The sequence below is a fragment of the Pezoporus occidentalis genome, unplaced genomic scaffold (assembly GCF_034315485.1).
Source record: "Pezoporus occidentalis ecotype Australia unplaced genomic scaffold, CSIRO_AGI_Poc_V1 ctg226, whole genome shotgun sequence".
Taxonomy (NCBI): Eukaryota; Metazoa; Chordata; class Aves; order Psittaciformes; family Psittacidae; genus Pezoporus; species Pezoporus occidentalis.
This window is the reverse complement of record NW_026914138.1, coordinates 503796-527323: the sequence shown is the minus strand read 5'-3', so window position 1 is coordinate 527323 and position 23528 is coordinate 503796. Positions and strand designations below refer to the sequence as shown.

Here is a 23528-nt window from a genome sequence, read left to right as displayed (position 1 = left end):
GCTCCCCCCGCACTGGGGAGATCAGGTTCAACCTCCTTCCTTTCCAGCTCAGCCCTGTAATTACTGCTTGGCCCATGCTGGCGAGCAGGATCTGGCCCTGGGAAGGAGCCTTGGCCGCCTCGGGGTGCGAGGCAGGGACGGGCTGAGCCTGGAAAACTCATCTCATGCGTGGCTATGGAGCAGGATCACCGGCCGGGACTCACTGGCCCTTTCCATGTGTTCCCCCTTGTTTTCCTTTTCCCTTCCCGTTGCTACCCCAGATCCTAGGATGCTTTTGCAAAGGGCGATTCTGCCCCATGGGCACCCCAGTCTGTAGATCCACCATTAAGGGCTTTCCCACCTAAGTGATGCCCAAATCCCAGCCCCGAAGGTGGCTGTGTTGGGATCAGCACCCACCCAGCCTGAAGACAGGGGGGGTTCGCAGCCACCAAAACCCCGATGAGGCTTTGGGAACAACCTGGACCACGGGGACCCCGCGGCGGTGACTCAGGGATGCAGGGGGTTGTGAAACAAGCCTGGGATAGTTTGGGAGACGCCTCCAACGCAGCCGCCCCGGGGAGCCCGTCAAGAGAACAAGCCACGGCAGCGTCTGGGCTTTGACCCGTCAGGCAGGTTTCCCGGAGCAGCACACCGAGCCGGAGCGGGTATCCGGGGCCGGGAATGCCCTTCTGCCCGCTCGCAGGCTGACGGAGCCCCTCCGGCTCTCTCCTCGCCATGCGCGCAACCGGGTTGCTGCTGGCTTGGGCACTGCTGCGTCCTGCTGGTAGCCAGCAATGCCACAACGCCGGCCCCGGCGGTGTCCTCCGCTTCACTGATACCCACGCTGAGATTCGGGTGCCGGCGCTGCACCGGGTACCCAGCTCGCTCGATCCCCTCTACGGCCTCGTGCGGCGCTGCCTGGACCTCATCCAGCAGAACCCGCTGCCCACAGGTGAGACACAGAGCCGGGATCCGCATGGATCTGCTCCGGATGGGGGGGCTGAGCCAATTCATGGAGCTGATGAGCTTAAAGGTCTTTTCCAATGGAGGAGGAGGATGGTGCCTTCATCACCCTCGGAGGGTTGGGGGTGCATGGGGTTGGACCTCTTACCGGTGCCATGATTTCTCTTGCAGAGCTGCTCAGGGCAGCCCTGAACAACCCCAGTTCGGTGCAGACATCGCAGGTGAGCTGGGATGTTGGGGTACAGATCCCATGGGAATGGTACCCAGCCGGTACCGGTGCTGAGCGGGCTCTCCCATCACGCAGGTGGTGCAGTATGAACTGGGCTACGTTATCTGCGCCGCGGTGGCTCTGCTCTTCACCGTGGCCGTGCCGATGGCAGGGATGTGCTTCTGCTACTGCAGGAGCCGGCGACGGTGCGGGGGCCGCCTGCGCGCCCATCGGCGCTCCCTGGGCTGCCGCCGGCACTGCCTGCTGGGCTGCCTGTCCCTCACCTCCCTCATCATCCTGTGAGTCCCCACAGCACCCCACATCCCTCCACCCCCACCCTAAACCCCATCCTATGGGTCCGGGAGGAGCAGCTCCATCACCTCTTGCTCATCCCCGGCAGGGCCAGCGTCATCTGTGCCTTTGTCACCAGCCAGAGGGTGAAGGTGCAGATGGAGCCGGGGCTTGGGGCTGTGCCAAGCACCCTGCGCACACTGCGGCAGCACATCGCCAAGGTCCCCCAGGTAGGTCCCCAAGTGGCTTTCTCCACCCTGGCATGGGGCGCAGCCCAGGGATGGCTGCGTTTCCCTCCTGGAATAGTGTGGGAGGTGAAAGGAGGTGGCATGGCTGCATTATGAATGCATTTTGAATGGAAACATTGGGCTTCCTCCCCTCCCTGTGGCTGCTCCCCGTTGGCCGACCGGTTCATCTCTGCTGGCAGGGGGTGCAGATGGTGGTGGATCAGTTCGAGGTGCCCCGACAGCAGATAACCTCCGACCTGGGCGGTAAGCAAGCGCTGCGCCGAGCACTGACAGGTCCCACTGCCAGCTCCCAACCGGGATGAGATGCTCACAGGGTGCCCATTGCCTTGCAGGGCTCAGCCGGAGCGTGGGGCTCTCCATCCACACACAACTGAAGGCGATGACCTACGCGGCGCTGGCGGAGCTGCAGGACAGGGCTGGAGGTACCGGGCGAGCGTGGTGCTCCCTTGGGGTCGGTGCCAAAGCCTCGCCTGAGGTCGCCGAGCAGAGCAGCGTGACCTAGCCCTGGGCTTTCTCTTTAAGACCTACAGACCTCGCTGCACCATTTACAGATCCTGGAGCAGACGGCGCGGGCGCTGGCGGCGGCACGGGATGAGCTGGACCCGGTGCTGCGGGAGCGGCGGCGCCGCGTGGTCGCGTTGTTGGATGACCCGCGCTGCACCTCCTGCGCCAGCGTCCTGGGCAGAGCACAGAGCCTGGAGCTGGGCGCTGACTATGGCAAGGTGCTGGGACACGGTGCTGGTCACCCACCAACAGCACTGCTCCGGCAAGCGCCGGGATTCATGGTTGCTTCTCCCATTCCAAGGTGCCGTCGGTGGAGAAGGTTCTGAAGGCGCTGGCTGGGCTGCCCCGAAGTGACTTTGCGGAGATGATTCGCCAGGTTTGGGGGGGTTATAGTGAAGCAAGGGGGTCCTCATTGGACGGGCAGCCCCGTCCAAGTCACTCAGCATCCATTCTTTCCTCACAGGGCAACGGCACCTTCAACTCCATCCCGGAGCTGGCTGTGGAGCGCATGGCGCAGGTCATCCAAGGTGAGTGGCATGGGTGGACTGAGCAGGGACACCCTCTATGGGGTGAATAATCCCATAATGGGTGGATCTGGGGACCATCCATCCCTTGCATGGCCTTGTCCCCACAGATCTGCGGGATGAGATGGCCCGCACGACAGAGAAGGTCCAGTCCATCGCTGACAGCTTCCCCCTCCATGACTACACCCGGCCCGTGAGCGAAGCGCTGATGAAGGCAGAGGACCGGAGCCAGCCGTACCTCCGGGAGGTGCAGCGCTTTGAGCAGTACAGGTGACACTGGAGGGGGGGCATGGACGGGTGCAGCAGTGATGGGTGCTGACCCCTACCCCAAACCCCAACTGGTCCCCCAGCCCCACATCTCGAGGCTGCTCTGTCCTGCAGGTGGATCGCGGGCACGGTGCTGTGCTCCATCATCCTCCTCATCCTCGCCTGCAACGTGGCGGGGATGGCGCTGGGTGCGTACGGGCTCTCCAAGCGGGAGGACCCGAGCGACTACGAGTGCCGAGGAGAAGCTGGTGCCAAATTCCTCCTGGTGTAAGCATCAACCTGGGTGCTGGGGAGGGGGGGGCTGTTGGCATCTTGGCATCTCACCCCCTTAAAATACAGAGAGGGCAAAGCCAAGGGAGGGACAGGCTGAGCCGAAAGGCGTTTGAAGCCACCGCCTGTGCCGGCAGGTTTGGGAGCAGCGGCTCCTCCCTGGGATCTGGCAGCTCCCGCGCCCCGTTCCCGCTGCCCGGCACACCCCTTCCCAAGCAACCCGGCGTGCCCGGGCGCGGGAAGGAGCCGTGGGGCTTCCGGCAGGTCCCCACAAGCCTTTCTGCCCTCTTGGGTCTGTAAAGCAGCCGCTGGCGCCTCCTCTCCCTCTTTCAGCGGCGTGGGCCTGGCTTTCCTGTTCTCCTGGCTCCTCGTCCTCCTGGTTTTCGCCACCTTCCTGGTTGGGGGCAACATTCAGACGCTGGTTTGCAGGAACTGGGTCAACCAGGAGATTTATAAGGTGGGTGGCCATGCATGAGTGTCCTAGAGAGAGGACAAGGGGTGATGGGTTCAAACTCAAACAGGGGAGGTCCAGGTTGGAGGTAAGGAAGAAGCTCCTCCCTGGTGTCCCCATCCGTTGCAGGGGGTTGGGACTGGATGAGCTTTAAGTTCCCTTCCAACCCAAACCATTCCATGATTCTATGATCCACCCATTACCCCATAGATCTCTGTTTGCATGCCCCAAAATGCCTCCAAATGCTCTGTGTCCTCCCTCTTAAACCCATTCAGAAAAGCCCCACCGCACCCAGCAGATTAAGGTTAGGATTAGGACCTTGGATTTGCATCAGCAGCAGGAAATTGCCCTTGTGCTGTTCATTCACTTGAGGTGATGATGCTCCTACCTGCAGGACCCCGTTCCCTGGTCCTTGGGGACTGGGAGGGTGCTTTGGGCTGCGATGGGGCTGAGAGAGGAGTTGGGAGTGGGATCAGAGTTTGTCCCATGGCTTTACACATGGAGACATGGGGCTGTGCTCTGCTTTCCCTCTGAACACCACCCAGTGAGGCTCTGGAGATCACTGCAGCAAGACCAGCTCTGGCTGGGATGGGGTAACCCCAACATGCAACTGTGAGGCCAGAACACCCCAAAATCACAACCATGACCCTCTTTTTCCTCCTGCTTATCCCAGTTCATCGACACCCCTGGGAACCTGCCTCCATCCATGAACATCACCCGCCAGCTCAACCTCAGGCGGGACTCCAACCTCAGCACCACGTACCGGTGGGTACCGCAGGAGCCCCGCTCTGCCCTTCCACACCGGGAGGGCTGATTTGGGGTCACATCCCTTTGCCTTCCAGGGAGTGCAAGAGCGGTGCAGGGCTGTGGGAAGTGCTGCAGCTCGACAGGGCTTACGACTTGGATGAGCATCTAAAAACCCCCAAGGTGAGGGTTGGGTCCAGGCAAAGCTTATGGGGATGCCATGGGGATGGCATGAGCTTTAGTGGGGATGCAGGGGGAAGGTTTGGCTCTCCCGTGCCCAGCTCCATAACATCCATGCCACCACCCCAGTACACGGCTGACTTCCAGAAGCGCCTGGCTGACTTCACAGCGCGCTTGGGTGATGTGCGGCTCCTCCGCAGCGAGGGCAGGCAGGACCTGGAGACCTTCGCCCGCAGCGGTGTGGATGAGGTGGACTACGGGCGCTTCCAGGAGGAGGTGAGGGGATGCTCGTGGTCCTTGCTGCAATGGGCAGGATGCAGCCCAACCATGCCAGGACCAGCTTCCAGGGTTGGAATTGCATCTGGCACCAAGTCCATCTTCCTGCAGATGAGGAAGCCGGTGGTGCAGACCAGCCTCCCTGGCTTGGCGAGGAGCCTCGAGGGGCTGCAGAAAATGCAGGTGAGTGATGGGGAGGGCATCAGGAGCTGCCTTCAAGCCCATAGGGGCATCCGCACCCCATTGTGTCCCCCCACAGAGGAACAGCACGGTGGCGGGGCGCCTGGCTGCCGAGGCTCGGGCCCTATGGCAGATGCAGAACTCCACGGTGCAATCACAGGAAGCCTTGGTGGTGAGTGCGTGTTGGGTCGGTGGCTCATGGTGCTGCTGGTGTCTGCCTGGTGGTGTCCATGTCAATGGGGTGATGGAGCTTTGGAACCCTTCTCACCTCCCTGTCCCACAGGAGAAGCTGGGAGAGAGCGTCCAGTTCCTGTCCCGCTTGGCTCCGCACCTCCAGGTACTTGCGTGGTTTCTTCCAGCTTGGAAATGCCCAATGGGTCCCAAAAACCCAGTGCCGGGTGATGGGAGAGCCAGGGAAAACATCATCTCCTCTGGTGCTTAGATCTGCAAATCGCCCTAAGGGCATTTCAGCATTCCCAACAGGAGCATCCGATGGCATTCCCTCTTGCCAAGGGTTTTCTCTGCTTGGAGCAGGTCCCTCTTTCCCCGGTATCCCACAACCATCTGGAAGCTCTGTGGTTCTTACCCTGCTTCAGGCACCCTCGGGACACCCATCCTGCTGCCGGGTGCTCGAAGGATGCTTTGCCCTTCCCGTGCTTCCCTAGGAGCGGGTGAGGACGACATTGGCCACCATAGCCTCGGTGGAAGCCCGGCTGCCTGTGCAAGCCCAGCAGATCCTCCGGCAGGTGAGCAGGGGCTGGATATGCCCTCAACGGGGGGACAAAATTCCCTGGGGCTGGAATGAAAGAGTGGGAACGAGGCGCTGCAAGGGGTCAAGTGACACCTGAGGCTTCCAGTCCTTGTTTCCAAGCCTGGTGTTAGCCCGGAGCTGGTTGGAGCAGGGATGGGAAGCGTGATTCCGGCTTTCCACGCTGCCTTCCCTTTGCCTAGGAGATCGGCTGCTTCACCAGGAGGGAGCTGCGGTACTTCACCCAGTACCTGAACTGGGTCGGGCAGACGGTAGGTGCTGATCCTTCGGGACTGGGAGCCCCTCGCTGAGCCGAGATGCAGCTCCCAAAGGCAGGAATGGGATTATCCCTTGTCTCCACTTCCTCTGGCAGCTGAGGGAGGATGTGGCTTCGTGTCAGCCGCTCGCCACGGCGCTGGACAACGGGAGGGTGATCCTGTGCGACCGCATCGCTGACCCCTGGGTAAGGATAACTGGTGTTATCCTTATGTTATCCCAGTGTAAGGACGTGGAGTCCAGAGGAGGCCATGAGGATGCTCAGGGCCTGGAGCAGCTCCCGTATGGAGCCAGGCTGAGAACATTGGGAATGTTCAGCCTGGAGACGAGCATTCCCCACGCAGCTCAGCAGGGATCCCCATGCTCTCTCCTTGCAGAACGCTTTCTGGTTCAGCCTGGGATGCTGCACCTTCTTCCTCATCCCCAACATCATCTTCGCCATCAGGCTCACCAAACACTTCCGACCCATCCGCAACCGGCTCATGTAAGCACTGCACATGGGGTGGGAGCTTCAGGGAGGGAGATGTGGGTTCCTCCTTGATGCCCTGATGATCTCTCCTTCTCCTTCTGCAGCTCTACAGGGTCAGAGGAGACCTGTCCCTTCCACATCCCCCGTGTCACAGCGCTCAAGCTCTAGCCGGGGGCCTGCCGGGTGCAGCAGCATTCCCTGTGCTCCTGGAGCTCCCATCAAACCCGTGCCCAAGCACTGCAGAGCTCCAGGTCCCTCCGACGTCTCACAGGGCTTGGGTCCACTCTGACGTCTCTTCCTCGGTGTCCTTTGGGGTCTGAGCATCCTTCCCGGGTGCGGGACACTCATCTCCATGCTCTGGGGTCTCCTTCAGATGTCTCCCCCTCGGCCACCTTCGGGGTCTGAGCACCCATCAGGGATGCTCCCAGATGATCCAGGAAGGCCCCCACAGCTCCCAGTAACCACTGGTGTACCCCTTGCAGATCCATGGGAAGGACACCCGCCCGCTGCCCCACACTGGCACATTAAAGTCCTTACCAGTCAAACCCACTTCTGACTCTTTGCATCGTGGCCACTATCTCCTCCTGTTCCCATTGAGAACCATTCAGGCCTTGGAGGTGGGGGTTACAGCAGGGTGCTGTCAATTAGTGCTTAATTAGAGGTGGGGTCAAACCTGCTGATTAAGGTGTGTGTGGGGGGTACACTGAAGGTAGTTTATGGCTCTGCCCCCCTCCCAGGGAAGCCCAGTGGGCTGTGACAGGATAAGGTTCAGAGATGCTGGTGATAAGATGCCTTTTGGAAAACCAAGCTTGAAGAGATGCACAACCAGACTATAACCACTAATAGCTACTGTGAGTTAGTCATTGAGTGAACAGAAGCTCTTGCCCAATGGCATCCCTATGGGGGAGAAGACAGGTTCAGCCCATTGACTGATCCCAGATGGAGTCTTCCCTATCTGCTCCCCTCTTTCATTCCCTTTATAGAATCCCAGACTGGTTTGTGTTGGAAGGGAGCTTAAAGTTCCTCCAGCTCCAACCCCTGCCATGGGCAGGGACCCCTTCCACTGGAGCAGCTTGCTCCAAGCCCCTGTGTCCAACCTGGCCTTGAACACTGCCAGGGATGGGGCAGCCACAGCTTCTCTGGGCACCCTGTGCCAGCGCCTCAGCACCCTCACATAAATCACTTCTGCCTTATCTCCAACCTGAACTCCCCCTGTTTCAGTTTGAACCCATCACCCCTTGTTCTATCCCTCCAGTCCCTGTGAAGAGCCCCTCTGCAGCATCCTTGTAACCCCCTTCAGACACTGGAAGCTGCTCTGAGCTCTCCACGCAGCTTCACTTCTCCAGCCCCAGTGTTCTCAGCCTGGCTCCATACGGGAGCTGCTGCAGCCCCTGAGCATCCTCGTGGCCTCCTCTGGACTTGCTCCAACAGCTCCATGTCCTCACGCTGGGGACACCAGGACTGCACTTGACGGAGTTTCAGTGACTCCAGTCATTCTGTTATGGATTGGTGTAAAATCCTCTCTTCACTTCAAGATAGAACTGTTAAAAACCATGAGGCCCACGCTCGGTGAGGTGTGGCTGTACCTTGGAGGTGGGTAACTTTGGGATGGAGGTGTGAATGCATATTACAATGAGCAAGGTTCACCTAAGGAAAGTGGTTTCACCACAGCTGCTGGCTCAGACATGCACATCTTCTCTTCTGTTTTCCATTTGACAGCTGCTATGTGGCTTATCAGCTGCATGGTGCCATCCAGTTCCCATCCCTGCAGGGAGCAACAGGGGTGTTTCCACTCCACCCTCCATTGCTCCTCTAAGAGAGCAGATTGTGAAACTATATTTTACCCTAAACCCCTCTATTTTACCCTAAAAAAAAAATGCTACAATTTGTTAGACCCCAATTTTCTCTAATTCCACCCTTCCAAGTGATACCCCCCCGATCATTACAAGGTTATTGCTACCCACAGCAATAAAGCACAACCCCTCTTGCTTCATGCACCGCTGAGGTTCTTGCTGCCTGGAGCCAGCTGCTTTAGTCGGTATTTACCCTGCAGAGGTCAGCATTGCAAAGGCTTTTGGCTAAAGGCAATCGGGGAGCTGAAGCCCAAAGGAGGATGTCTGCAGGAACAACCATGCCCAGGAGTGTCCTCAGCCCATCGGGAAGCAATGTGATGGTTGGCGGGGCTAGGAGCTACCTGCTCGAGTGGAAGGTGTCCCTGCCTGTGGCAAGGGGTTGGAACTGGATGGGTTTAAGCTCCTTTCCAACCCAACCCATTCCTTGATGCTACGAGTATCTACTTTATACAGCAACATAAATGGTATAATACTTGTTAAGCTGATTTCCTTTTTGGTTAAGAAATGGTAACAGGCAGTGATAAGAAGCTGGATTCAGCTGGCTCTTCTTCCTGAAGTTATTTCTTGTAGCTGGGTCACAATAAATAACAGATGAGCACATAGATAAGTCATGAATAACAGAGGAATTCACCCCAAAATAGATGTGTATTATAAATACACCTGGTCACCACTGTAATATATATATATATTACAGTGTATATATATATACATGTATACATATACATGTGTATATATATATTACAGCACTATGTCCAGTCTGGGGGCTGGATGGATTAAAATGTGAGCAGTCGTAGCTCTGAGTTAATAGTAAATCACTAATAAATAACCCAGAAAATTGTCCTAAACCGACTGGAGGCACGTGATTTTTTTAGGAAAAAAGGGAAAAATAGGAAAGGTGGGGCCAGATTCCTCCCCCAAAGCAAGGTCATGGGGTATGATCAACCCCAGCTCCCTCCCCAAAGTGACCCCCTCGCATAGGCTCTCCCACCTTCCCTCCTCTTGATGACTTGTATTGGTGAGTTAAAGACTGAAGTGAGCCCATTTCCAGCTCCTGGATGTGTTTTTCTGCTGTACAAAGTGGGTACCATCTCCTCCATCATGTTTCCCTGTCGCAGTTTGTGTGGCATCTGTGGCCTGTGCGCTTCTAAGGGCTTAACTAAACTGGTGTTGATTAAACCATTCCCCTTCTCAAATCCTCCTCGCTTGAAACCCAACTCCTGCGACAGCTCACTCAGCGCGTCCTCCTCCTGCTCTCCCTGCTGGCCCCGAGAACTCATATATATAATTAATATACATAAGATCAATAATTCAAAGAGCTGGGGCTGCAGCCCTGCTCAGCCCAGGTGTGGTTCCCCATCACCACCTATTTCAAGGCATAAATCGCTCTTCTCTATTCCCGGAACTAAGGAGAAATACAGGAAAAGCCTTTGCCAGAACCAGCCTATTCCTGAAGCTGAATGGAAGGAGGTGGAATGAAAATAAGCTCCAGGTTTACTATTGTTGTTTCATTTCCTTTCTTTCTTCTTCTCCCCATTTTTCAAGGAGCACGACCTCCTTTCTTAGCTCCCGAAAACCACCCGTGACCTCTGCCATCTGCTTTTCGCATCATCCCCTGGAAACAGCTCAGAGAGCTCAGACACAAAACAGCTGCCACGAAGGGCTCAATCCCACCCCGGTCCCTAGAAACGTTCATTTTGAGGTTATTTGTACAGGGGAGCTGTAGCAATTAATAAGGGAGCCATAAGACCCCAATTCTCAGCTTTATTCCATTAAATCTCAGCTGAGGAATTGCCATGATTATAGCCAGCTTTCCTTCCTTTTTGAGCAGTGGATTAGCTAATGAATCCTTAGCAGAATAACCAGGCTCCCAAACAAGCTCAGCTTTGTGAGGAGTCAAGTCCCAGAGGCTTTGCTCTGGCTTCCTTTAGCTTTCACATGACAAGCTCCTTGGATTATTGATACCACAACAGCATCTTGGACAACACGGGTATTTCAGGCCAGAATATGGACAAGAAAACACCCCCGGAACAAGCAGCTCTGTTGTATTATTAGTGCTGATTATTCATTGCATTTAATGGCTGTGGATGGGGCTTTGCTTGCAGGAAACCCCCTCGCACCAAGCCTGGTGTGAACAGTTTGGCCCAGCTCAGGATAAGCAGCGTATCCTGACCCGCTGCTGTGAATGCAAAACTCATTTCCTCCTGTTTCTGCCCTTTGATCATTATTCTCTGCGCAGTCCCTCTGGGCTTGCTGAGAAATGCACTGGAAAACAAGCAGGAGGCCAGCGTGACTGGAGCTGCTGGCAAAAGGGCACGATGGAGCTGAGTTCAACCAGATGCAGCTTTGGGTCTGGTTTCTCTCTTGTTGAGATTAAAACCAAATCTCTTTGCCCATCACTGGAGCAAAACCACTTTTCCCTAAGCTGGGGTTTGTCCCCCGGTGTCGTTCCCCCATGTGGGCACATAGTAAGGTTTATGTTCATCATCTGATAAACCAGTTTCTTCTGTCTTTAAACGCTTTGCAGGCTGTGCTTGGCATCTCCGGTGTCTTGTTCTTGATGGCCTGTGGGCTTCTGCCCTTGTAATTCAAGCCCTCTGTGCAGATTTAACCTAGAAGCATAGAATCCCAGCCTGGTTCAGGTTGGAAGGGAGCTTAAAGCTCATCCAGCTCCAACCCCTGCCACGGGCAGGGACCCCTTCCACTAGAGCAGCTTGCTCCAAGCCCCTGTGTCCAACCTGGCCTTGAACACTGCCAGGGATGGGGCAGCCACAGCTTCTCTGGGCACCCTGTGCCAGCGCCTCAGCACCCTCACAGGGAAGAGCTTCTGCCTTAGATCCCACCTAATCCTGGCTTTCTCCAAGCAGGCCGTGAGCCACGGTGTTGGGAATGGCTTTGGAAAAGATAAAGAGATAAAATGAAGGAGACAACTTTTAGGGGAGTTGTTGGCTCTGGCATCTCTGCCCCTAAAGCCAGCACCTCTCAGCTCCAGGCTGCATTAACAGGAATGCCCCATTGTGCATAGGCTTGGCTGCTGTTTACCAAGAAAAATCACTAGATAGGTGAAAAAACCTCATTTAAAAATGTTTCCTTCTCACCTCCCAGTCAAAGCTCAACTTCCTCATCTATACACAGCTTTGTTTCTTAAGGTAAGCATTCCCCTAGCAGAAGCCTGGCTCAGAAGCAGGAATATTAGCTGGGTTTTCCAGTTGAATTGGCTAAGGGCAAGCAAAACCCCCTGAGCCTCAGCTGAGCTCATCATGCACTTGTGCACCCAGCATAGAAACACCTTAGGGGAGATGCTACAAATCTCAGTTTTTCATTAAGAAAAACCTCTGCAATCACAGCTGCCAGCTAAAAACCAGCCGTCATCCCTGGAAATAACTCCTTTGGATGATCCAAGCATTACTTATTTCCACCAGCCAAGAGGGAGCAGGCAGCATTTAGGCTAACAACGCTGCTCCTACATCGCTTGCAAGCTGAGGTAGCCATGGAGATGACTACGGAGAGGATCGTGCCCATGACAACTCTGCATGAGCATCTTGAGTGTCTTCAGAGCAGCCTCATCTCTCCCTGGGCTTTTCCTTGCACCAGGCAGTGATTGTTGCCTTGTTCTTGCTCCCACGCAGGCACTGGTAAAGCTTGCCCCCATCAGCAGCTCCCCTTCCAAGATAAAAGGGCAGAGAATGACACATATGGAGCTGATCTGGCATATGATGCTTGAATATTTGGCATATAATGTCTCTTTGGTATGTAATGTCAGGCTGATCCTCAGCATAAGCTTTATAAAGCCCTTTTAATTTGTTGCTTTAGGGGAAAGAAAAGCTTTGGACTAAACCACGTGTGGTTTTGGGTTGACAACCCAGCTGGAAGATGCTCCCAAATGGATGTAAAGATGCACATGATACTTGGAACTGTTTCAATATATTTTAAACTCCAATGGCTAAGACTCTGGCCAGATTTCCCCCATAGGCACCCATTTCCCAAGCCCACTTTGGTTTTGGTTATTCCACCAGGGGAAAAAGGGGATGAAACCTCATCAAGACAGCCCCAACCCTGGGAATGCTTCCTATGGAGGGCGAGGGGAAAAACAGGGTGGAGACATACTCACCAGCTCAGCTAAGAGGATTTGCATTGCTATTTAGTGAGTGAGTTGGGTTTAATCAGCTCATCCTCATGGAGCACATGAGTTAGGGATGAGTCATGGGATGTAGCAGTTTGATTTGTTCTCAGGTGAATAAATAAGGTGAAGACCTGAACAAGTATTATTGGATCTAAAAGAAAAATGTATAACAAAGAGAAAGGATTAAACTGCTCCTTTAAATATATGCCAGTCTCCAATCTGGTCCCTGTTTCTGTCTATTGTTTGACTTGGTTTTGGTTTTTAATTGAAAAATCAAACAATTCTCTCCGTTTCCTGGGGTTCAGCTCTCCCCATCTCCCCCATCTCCCCCTTTTCCCACTGGGAAAACTGATTTCTCCTCCCCCTTTCCCAATGCAACCCAGCCAGGACTCCACAGGGAGCCCCAAGGATTGCAGCATGATCCTTCCACCCATGACACCTCCAAAAGAGGATGCTCCTGCCTCCGGCTCCACTTGGTGAACACATTTAAACACACCAGCTGGGCCTTCAGCACGTTCCTACAAGCTCTTGGCACACGGCTGAGGCATCCCCGGGGTAGGAGCCGTTCCCCAGAGCAGGATGGGAGGCTGGCACGGGTGACTGATGTCAAAGCAATGACAATGGGAGCACCTTCGCCCATCCCAGCTGTGCTCCGGTTTATTTCGAAGGAGGTGACCTCAGCCCAGCCGTGTTGTGTCATGCTCCGAGCTCGGAAAGTCTTCCAAGGGGATCACAGGTTAAAAATACATGGCAGAGAGGCAAAGGGAAGCCTCGTGGTGAGTCACAGAGCACAAACCCTGCTGCCGAAGGAAAAGAGCTGTATTCAGCTTTTCCTGCGCAGGAGCCAGCTCCTGGCTATTGGGGAAGTTGATGGGAAGCTGCATTAGAGCCTCGCTGGGGAAGTGAGGGCTCCTCCAGCCTTATGGAAGGGCACCGTGGTGTAAAAGAGCCCCCATTCGGAGCTGGCTTTTCCTGCCTGGAAACCAGGGGGTTTATTGACACGAAAGGACATAACAAACCCTTTCTGTGCAGGGTTACGGCTCTTCCCATTGCTCATTCCCCAGCACACAGAAGGGAATTGTTCAGCCCAGAGGCACAGACCCAGCGTGTCCCGCAGCGGCTGCTCCCAAGCAGGTTATTTTTAAACCAAGAGCTGGAATGAAGCAGGATCAGAGAGCAAACGTCTTCCTTGAACAAGCATGACTTACTGCTCCCGTTTCCCATCATCCAGCTGGCAGGGGGAAGGCTCAAACTGAGTCATGGAATGGTTTGTGTTGGAAGGGACTTTAAAGCTCATCCAGTTGCAACCCCCTGCCATGGGCAGGGACACCTTCCACTTGAGCAGGTTGAAATAGCCAAATTTGATTTGTTTTCCTCCTTTCCAAGCATTTTTATTACCAGTGCTTATTCCAAAATGGAAAAGTACTTCCAAAAGAGCCTATATATATATATATATATATATATATATATATATATATCGGCTGTTTGAAAAACCAAATTTGAAGAGATGCACAACCAGACTATAACCACTAATAGCTACTGTGAGCTGGTCATTGAGTGCACAGAAGACAAAGCTCTTACCCAATGGGCATCCCTATGGGGGAGAAGACAGGTTCAGCCCATTGACTGATCCCAGATGGAGTCTTCCCTATCTGCTACCCTCTTTCATTCCCTTTATATATATATAAAAGGATATATATATATATAATATATATAATGAAAGCTGTTATTTTGCCTTCTAGCACCCAAGTGATGCTGCCAACCCGGGAGAGGTCAAATTTGTGAGCTCTGTCCCATGCAGGTGATCTTCCAAAGTCACAGTGCATCATTGGGAAGTCATCAGCCTGAGGCCAGGGAGGGTCCCTCCCCTCCCATCCCTAAGGAGCTTACGTATGTCCCTGCCTGGAATAGCAGCTAGCACACGAGCAGAGGTTATTACACTGCTAATCAGATTGCAGCAGCTGGATGAACATTTATAGCCTTTTTAGGACGGCTGCCTAATAGTGAAGGGAAGGAGGGTGCGTGCAGCCTCCAGTGTTTTATAGATCAGGTGCTGCTCTCTGCAGAAGTTCATAAAATCATAGAATCCCAGACTGGTTTGTGTTGGAAGGGAGCTTAAAGCTCCCCTCTGGCAGGTTAAAGCCATTCCCCTTGGCCTGTCCCTATATCCTTATATCCCAAAGCCCCTCTCCAGCTTTCCTGCAGACCCTTCAGGCACTGGAGCTGCTCTCAGGTCTCCGCTTCAGGAGCCTTCTCTTCTCCAGGCTGACCCAGCCCAGCTCTCTCAGCCTGGCTCCAGAGCAGAGCTGCTCCAGCCTCACAGCATCTCCATGGCCTCCTCTGGCCTCACTCCAACAGCTCCACATCCCTCTTGTGCTGCTGCCCCAGAGCTGGATCAGGACTGCAGGGGTTCCCTCCGTGACCCACGCTCCTTTGGATTCAAGTTCACATTGAATTCCCATGGTGAATATCCTTCCTCAAGGCTCTAGCTCTGTCTTTGAAACACAAGAAAAACACTTGTCTTGTTCACTGCTTTCTCTCCCCAAAGCCACCTTTCAGTTGTCCCTCACTGGATCAGACAGATGTGTGCAGGACCCAGTGTCACATCTGCCCATACATCAAAGACATCTCTATTGAGGAAAGCAGATGAATAAGGGGCGAGGACAAGCTCATCCCCAGCACCATGGCTGCAATGAGCCCCATTTCCTAGAGCAGCCACACACTGATTTCATTTTTCCATGCCAGCTTTCCACCCTTTGGCTTTAGAACTTCCCTCTGGCCCAAAAGCAAATCCCTCTTGGAAGCAGCATGGGATGGAGCATGGAAAGCTGGGGTTGCTTGCTTTTCCCCCTGGGATGGTTGCTCTCCTGGCACACTGTGCCTCCAGGATTAAGGAACTGCTGGGACTTCTCCCTGCTAGTGTGGGCTGTGTAGCTGGTGAGACTCTGGAAGTGCATGTATTTAATGTCCTGCTGCTGTCAGTTTTGCCTCCTGGCCTGTTTCCATCCACAGCAAAAGGCTAAAGGTTTATAGAGTCTTTTTTATCTCCTTTATCTTTCCCTTTTTACAGGAAACCTCACAATTGTTAAGAGCGAAGGAGAAATGCTACCGATGGCTGCGTGATGGTGCATTTTAACACAGAATAATGGTGTGTGGGTGAAGATTTCTCTGGAAAACACATGTAAACCCCTTCTGCTACCCAAAATGGGCAGTGCTGCGAGCCCCAGCCTGGCTTTATCACATGTAATGACTGTAACAAAGCCCTTGTCAGCCAAGGAAATGAGAAATACCCTGATAAGGCTTCAGGTTGTTAATGACACCCTGACACTGGACAATAGAGCCTGATGGAGTGGTAGCTGTCCCTGGAGCCCAGGTTTTGCCAGCCCCAGGGAGTGACAGCAGGATGGGGACGGGCTGTGGGACTTCATCCCTACCTCCAAACCCCCCCAACTTACCCCAAAACTGCACTGAATCCCCCCCCAAACCATTTCAATGCCTTGCCTTGCCTTTGCGAGCTGCAGTGAACTCTCCAAGCCCAGAGCTCTGTGAATAAAAGCATTTAGCATGAATTAAAGCAAACCAAAATCAATGAGGAACAATGAAGTGGGGTCAGGCGAAGCTGGGTCCTTTCCCTGCCCATCGTGAAACCAAAGTCAGCACTTCCCAACTGTTACGAGAAAACCCCATCCCATTAATGCTTTCTAACCTGGCACGAGCCCCCATTGCACTTAATGGTGCATTATTTCCTCTGTCCCCTGCCGCTGCTTGGGCTGAGGATGGAGAAAGGCCAAACCTCCCTTGGAGATCAATGCAGCTCTTGTCTTGCTGCTGGGAGAAGCTTTACCCTGAGATGCACGTGGATACGTGAAATGGATGCTGTGGATCTACTGGTTTGGGTGGTTTTAGCACTGCTAACTTCCACAAGGAATTAAGACTTAATAGTCAATAGGCTTTTCCTGCTCCATTTGCAGCTGAGATCCAACAGAGCTTCAGTATTGCTCCAAACAAGACCAAAACTTCCTCTGAAATACATTATTATGGAAAAAAGTCCTGATTTTTAGAAGCCATGGACGAATTAATCCTGAACCATCCCATTCCCAGTGCTGTGTTCTTTCCTTTTCCTAGCTTTGGATTTTAACTAACCCACTGGAGAGTATTTAAACCAAAACCAAGGAATCAGGAGCCATCTGCCCATGGGAATAAACATGCCTGTGTTGTAGGGAAGGGCTTCTCCAGACTTGCTGACCTTAATCCTGCTTTTTAGTTCATGTTCCCCACCAGAAATGAATATTCACAACCCATTTCCCTACCAGACAGATACTGTTGTGACGATGATGTTAACATAATCCAGCCAGATGGATAAACAAGCACATGGAGCAGCAGGGTGGAAATCCTCTTTATGGCCAGATGTGCTCTGTGGTCCAAGGATGGGAGCATCACCAGGACATTGGTACCTGGCTATTCCAGGCAGCAAAACCTCAGGAGGAATTTTTGGCTATATTGCATGGCCAGGCAAAAGTGAGTCCCAATGCAATTAGTTTCAAGCTTTATTTGCATCTCCCAACCACCATGGACCTGTTTCCTATAGCCCATCCTAACCCTAAAGGATGGGAAAACTCCCCATCCCCTTTAGGTCTCTGCAGCCACACACACCCTCCAGAACAGGGTGCTAGAACCCCCCAGCTTGCCGTGAACATCCCATATCATTATTAATTGCTTTCTGTGGTGTTCCCCCCATTAAATATTGGGGCACCCCAACATAAAGCACAACCAGTTTACACAGGAGGGAGTTTTACTCCCCTGGAGTGACACAAACATGGAAGGCAGATCCATCCTTTCCCCTGTATGGCTGAACCTGGTCGAATTTCCTATCCACCAACACACAGAGCATCTATTTCACAGCATAACACATCTGGAGCTGCAGTTGCCAACTGCATCCTTTCCTCTCCCAAAGCCTCCACCCAGAGGTTTCCAAACCACCCCCAAACCCTCTTGATCCCATTGATATTCCTTGGATAAACCATCCACGCGGTTTTCCGTTTTCCAGCCACCCCTTTGGTCGCCGGCATTGCCTCCCCTGCCCATACCTGCCGGGAGGGCTGATGTGGGGTGAACCCCAACGCCAGCTGCGGTATTCCCTAGGGAAGGCGGACGGATGCTGCCCGCGCCGTGCAGCGCTGGGCTGCGCAGAACCCAGCTCCTCCCTCTCGCTATTTATTCCTCCCCGTAGCCCTGTGGCTGAGGCTGAATCATCCCGACCCGAGCAAGCAACGGGCTCGCAGCCGGTGAGTGCCGGGGAAAAGGGGGTTTTGGGGGGGATAAATCCGGAGGTGAGGGAGGTTTTAACCCCGCAGGGAATGGAGGCTGCCTCCTGTCCCTGCCATCGCTGCCTAAATATAGGCTCTGAAGGCAGCGTCCTCCTTAACAGATGGAGCTCTGCTGGGGCTTGTTTACTCAGGGCTGATTCAAAGCTGACGCTGGTGAGACCTCGCTTCTTGCTGCCTTTCCCAGAGCTATCCGAAGGGGTTTGTGCTTTCCTATGGCTCCCACTTGCCCAGAACCATTCCCCCCGTTATTAAGGGGTTAAATAACAAGAGAGGATGTGGATTTTTAAAGCCGAGAAATGTGCCAGCCCGCACCCCCTTTCCCCATAGCCCCAGCCCCGATTTCTCACCCCCCATAAGCCCGGAGCTTCCCAGCATCACCAGGAGGGTCTGGATGCCCCCATTCCCGAGCATCTTCCCACCTTCCCTTCATTTCTCCCCCTTCCCCGGGCACCTTAACAAGGTTATTTCCGCTGTTATTTTGGCACCAGGGTGCTGGTTTTCCCCTCCCAACCGCAAGCCTCTTCCTTGCCAGCCCTGCGCACGTAATTGCTGCTTGCGATCGCTCCTCGCACCCTCCATTTTCCGCTTCCCTCTCTGCCCTGAAGGAGCTCTGGCCTTCCCCTGGTTCTCCGAGGCATAAATCGCTCCCGTATGAATCACCTGAATCGATTTCTCATTGCAGAGAGGGGAAAACTGGGGAGGAAAGCTAAAAAGAGATGGGGGAAAACACCTCTGCGAAGCCATTTGATAATAGAATTCAATAATAACACAACGATCACGCTGTAAATACCGAGCTCTGAGCCCCAGGAGGCAGCTCCCTGGTACCCCATCATGAGCAGGGGGTTTGTATAAGTGACCACATTTAGCCAGGGCAAAGCTCAGCGCAGTCATTAGCAGTGCAAACCCAAATAAGCCTTTGCCCTGTTCATCGGGGCTCATCTCTATAAAGACAATTAGAGGAACAGGTCGGTGCTGCCAGGCTTGGAGTGTCCTCCAGGGCTTTGCCATAACACGTTTTCATCCAGGGGTTCATTTTTCCCCCTTACTCACTGCGGGGACTCAAACAGCAAAAAAAGGCCGATTTGCTTTTTCTCCCCCTATTCCTATATTTTTTGGTGAGTGCCCAAAAAGCCTTTGCCCATCCCAGTTTTTGTCATGTCTTTTGGCATCCTGGCTCCCAACGGGTGGTTGCTGTAGAGAGATAGGAGCAGAAAACCTGCTTGGAAGTGGGTGGGTTTTGTACCCAAAACTCCTATGAGCAGGCAGCGCAAGCCTGGCTTTCCTCCCCATCACAAGGGATGATGCTCTTTTAATTAAGCCTCTTGCTAATGCACCCAATCAAAACACCGACATTAAAGGACCCCCATTCAAACATTTCCTGACATAAGTACAGATTTTTTGGGGGGGAGGTAGGAGAGAAAAAGCATCTTTATCTGAACACAATAATTTGCTTTTTAGGGACCATAAAACCATAGCAAAGGTGCAACAGAAGAGGTTCTGGCTTAATGTTCTGCCTGTTTATGCTGTTAAGGGCAGTATCTCACAAGAGACCATCCTCTCTTATCCGCATTAAACTCATCTCTGGGTTGAGTGGTGACTCTTCAAGAAGCTGGTCCATTAGTTACTGCAAAAAAACCCCACTCAGGACCCAACCCTTAATTGTATTGTGCTGTAACATGAGCCAGAAAGCACATCCGAAGCATCCGAGGATGCTGCAAAATGCCAACCCGCGCTATGCTGGGAATGCTTTGCTCTCCATGCCCAGCATCCTGGCATGCACAGGAGGGTTTATAAGTGGTTGCTCAGCCTCAGGCAGGACACAAAACCCTTTTGCTATCACTGGGCTCGCATATTAAGCATGAGGGTAACAGTAATTCAATGCTCCTTGGTGTGGTGGGGAGGAATCCAAAGGGAATTTGCAGCCTGGGAGGTATTTTCCAAAGGTGCTTCCAAAGGATTTGCAGACCTGGTATGAATTATACAGGCAGGATTATCCACAGGGAGAGAAACGACTCATTGAAATTGGATTGCATCCTTGTCAGCCCACCAGCTAATGTAGGAGATGCCTGGCATGCCCGTGGGATGCCAGCAGCAAAACGCTGAGTAAGCATGTATTGGTAGACACATTAAACTCAAACCCTGCTGTTCTTTGGTTAAGGTCTGTTACACATAAACAGGGATTTGGGAAAAAACATGCTGGCTTTCATTCTTCAGGGAACAAAAGTACAACCCTCCAAGGCAAAGCTGGGAGCTGCCTTCCTTGAGGTGCCCTAAAGCTTGGAGGTTGGGATGAATCTGTTCATAGACAGCAGAAATCTCAGTTATCCAATTGGATAGGGGAGGATTGAAGTTTAGGATTTAATAGTTAATTGAAGATTTAGGCTTTAATAAGTGGATTTTTTTACCTCTCAACCAAGTGAAGCATTTCTCCCAAAAGCTTTTTGTCCACTACTTTAAAACTGTCATTACTAGGAGAGGATGTGTTGGGAGGTTGGGGATACATACATATGTGTGTATATATATATATATATATATGTGTGTGTGTGTGTGTGTGTGTGTGTGAATGGTCCATCCCTGGCAGTGTTCAAGGTCAGGCTGGACAGGGCTTGGAGCAGCCTGCTCTAGTTTGAGGTGACCCTAGCTGTGGCAGGGGGTTGGACCTGGATGATCTTAAGGTCCTTTCCAACCCAAACCATTCTGTGATTATATATAATACCTTATATAATATATAAAAAGTATTGTATATATATTTTATATATGTAATACTTTATGTATGTGTGTATATATATAAAACCAGAGGTGGTTGAGGATGATAAATACACATTTAAATCCAAATCTCTTTATCCTGCAACTAGATAAAATGGAACAATGTGTTTTATATGAAGCACAAGCAAGGGAGCCTCAAGCCTGTGATGCTCACAGGAGGGTCTCTGCCTCCTGCCCCTAACGCTGCCTGTCCTTGTGTCCACAGCCATGGCCAGGCTCCTCATCACCTCCTACCTGGTGTTCCTGCTCCTCGGCTCCTGGACCGACGTTGCCTTCTCCAAGAAGGGCAAAACGAAACCCAGTGGTGGCAGTTGGGGCACGGGGAGCCATCGCCAGCCCAGCTACCCCCGGCAGCCCGGCTACCCCCACAACCCGGGCTACCCCCACAACCCGGGCTACCCCCACAACCCAGGGTACCCCCATAACCCCGGCTACCCCCACAACCAGGGCTGGGGCCAGGGTTACAACCCATCGAGCGGAGGAAGCTACTACAACCAAAAGCCATGGAAACCCCCCAAATCCAAGACCAACCTCAAGCATGTGGCCGGGGCGGCGGCAGCGGGTGCTGTGGTGGGAGGGCTGGGGGGCTATGCCATGGGCCGGGTCATGTCGGGGATGCACTATCGCTTTGATAGCCCCGATGAGTACCGGTGGTGGAACGAGAACTCGGCGCGCTACCCCAACCAGGTTTACTACCGGGATTACAGCAGCCCCGTGTCTCAGGACGTCTTTGTCGCCGACTGCTTTAACATCACGGTGACCGAATACAACATCGGACCCGCTGTCAAGAAGAACGCCTCGGAGGCTGGGTCAGCGACCAACCAAACGGAGGCGGAGCTGGAGACCAAGGTGGTGACCAAGGTGATCCGGGAGATGTGCATCCAGCAGTACCGCGAGTACCGCCTGGCCTCCGGCATCCGGCTGCATCTCGCCGATGCCTCCCTCGCCGCCCTCCTCCTCCTCACCCTCTTCATCATGCACTGATGCACCCCGCAGCTTCGAGATGTCACCCGTGTCCCTTTGGGGACCCCCGAACTCCCTTATTCTTGCTTAAGGTCATCTTTGGTGAAGAGCCCCTGGGGCACACGGGCACCAATGCTCCCCATCACCTCCGGGTTAGGCAACCTGATGAAGCTTTCCTTCTCCACCCTGGTGTGGCAGGACAGTGATGGAGCTGGATGCCCAAAGAAAAGGCCTTCACCACCACCTCCTCCTCCTCAGGGCCATCCTGAGAGGGACTGGGCAGAGAGGAGCTCACCCGGTCCTTGGCGTCTCTGCAAGGGCGCTTCTGAAGATCCTCTTTGCTAACAAGCAGGGTTTTATCTAATCCCCTTAACCCCACTGCCACCAAGACCCCTTTCCCCGATGCACCCGTGGCATTGCACCCATCCATACCCCACAGCGGGTTTAGGAGGGTCAGCTATGGGGTTTTCAAGCAACAAGCTGCCAGGTTGCAATTCCCACCTTTTAATCCCAAGCCCCGCCATCCCTTATGTACATACGGACCTGCCCGCTCCGCGCCTTGCATGCTGCAAATACCCCTGCAGCAACACACATTAAAAAAGTGATTTTTGGTTGTTTTCCTCCACAGCAAGGCTGCAGCCCTTGGCCAGGTTTTGGTTGACCCCCTCCAGCTCCGCTTTGCTTTTGGTTGAGCCTCATTGTCTTTCTTAGCCTATCTAAAGGCAAAAAGTGCTGCTGAATGTCCCCTAAAAGCCCCAAGGTGGGAGCGCTTGCTGTGGTCTAGCCCAAGATAAAGCTATTGTGGATGTGCTATAGGTGACAAGTCACACTCGCACTTCGGTACCTTGACCTAAAGGATGTTCTCATACAGCAAAAAGGATGTTTAGGGGGGTTAAGCACATAGCAAGAAACATAAATCAGCCGAATCACGTGGCTACAGCAAACAGCATCGGGAAAACCAAGCCTGGGATGGGAGATGCTTCAAAAAACCCCACATTTTGCAAGTAATTTATGGGTAAAATTCCTGCTTTTGGTGTTTAGGTCGATGCTGGGTTGTGTAGAACCTGTAGCATCCTTAAAGTTACGCTTGTCAAACCCGTGACCCTGAGTTCTATTGAGTATCTCTCGTGTACTTTTCTGCGAGGCACTGAATGACACCGTCCTAACTCATTTTTCGCCTTGATGTAAGCTAAATAAATATATATATATATACACACATGAAAATAGAGAGGAAAGGAATCTTTCAGGGTATTCACCAGAGAAGCAGGGCTTTGGGGTAAACGCGGACTTTGTGATACGCGGCTGTTTTGTAAACCCATCCCGGTGCATGTCTGAACTGTGCTGTTCTGATACTTTTCTAAGTGTTCCACGTCTGGTACAAATTAAAACGGATAAAGCCAAGACACACGTCAGCCTCCTTCATGCAAACAGCTCCCGGCCCTCCCCACAGACAGAAGCAGCATTTTTCACCCTGTTTGTGGGCGCTTTTGTTCCCTTTCAGCACCAAATTTGGCCTAAAACCCGCAATTTCAGTTAACTTTCTCCTCCCCTGCTCCTACTAATGCCATCGCTACCATCCAACAAACGGTTTCTACTAAAGCCAATGCACTGGTTGGGGCCAGGGGCTTCTTCTCCCCATAGAAAGCCAACCCCCATTTATTCCTTGTATTTACCCCATCTATTTTGTGTCGAATAAAGGAGTTTTTACATTTGCTGTTTCATGGCATTAAGCCCAACCTACTTCACGTGAAGCCTCAAGCCCTACTTAACACTGCCAGAATTCCCTATCTATCTCCTTGGTACCTAAACCAGCATCCCCATCAGATGACTATCTGTGTGCATTAGACTCTAAGTTAAAAATTAGAATTAAAAGGATGGAAGAGTTTGGACCCTTCAGCTCGAAGTTTAAGCTCAAGATGAA

The 23528-nt window shown here is 53.0% G+C and overlaps 2 protein-coding genes across 2 annotated transcripts; both read left to right on the top strand.

Annotated features, from left to right (window-relative positions):
- The first annotated feature begins 402 nt into the window (after positions 1 to 402).
- PROM2 (prominin 2) lies at positions 403 to 7348 on the top strand. The gene is made up of 23 exons (XM_062620978.1): positions 403 to 931; positions 1114 to 1163; positions 1247 to 1449; positions 1551 to 1671; positions 1869 to 1932; positions 2022 to 2111; positions 2212 to 2411; positions 2495 to 2569; positions 2657 to 2720; positions 2828 to 2987; positions 3099 to 3251; positions 3588 to 3711; positions 4379 to 4470; positions 4548 to 4632; positions 4759 to 4905; positions 5017 to 5088; positions 5165 to 5257; positions 5369 to 5422; positions 5751 to 5831; positions 6037 to 6105; positions 6207 to 6296; positions 6487 to 6593; positions 6683 to 7348. The coding sequence occupies exons 1-23, from the start codon at positions 715 to 717 to the stop codon at positions 6744 to 6746; spliced, it is 2475 nt and encodes an 824-aa protein (XP_062476962.1). The 5' UTR covers positions 403 to 714; the 3' UTR covers positions 6747 to 7348.
- Positions 7349 to 17754: 10406 nt separating this feature from the next.
- PRNP (prion protein (Kanno blood group)) lies at positions 17755 to 23008 on the top strand. The gene is made up of 2 exons (XM_062620977.1): positions 17755 to 17836; positions 20850 to 23008. The coding sequence occupies exon 2, from the start codon at positions 20852 to 20854 to the stop codon at positions 21626 to 21628; it is 777 nt and encodes a 258-aa protein (XP_062476961.1). The 5' UTR covers positions 17755 to 17836; positions 20850 to 20851; the 3' UTR covers positions 21629 to 23008.
- Positions 23009 to 23528: the final 520 nt, after the last annotated feature.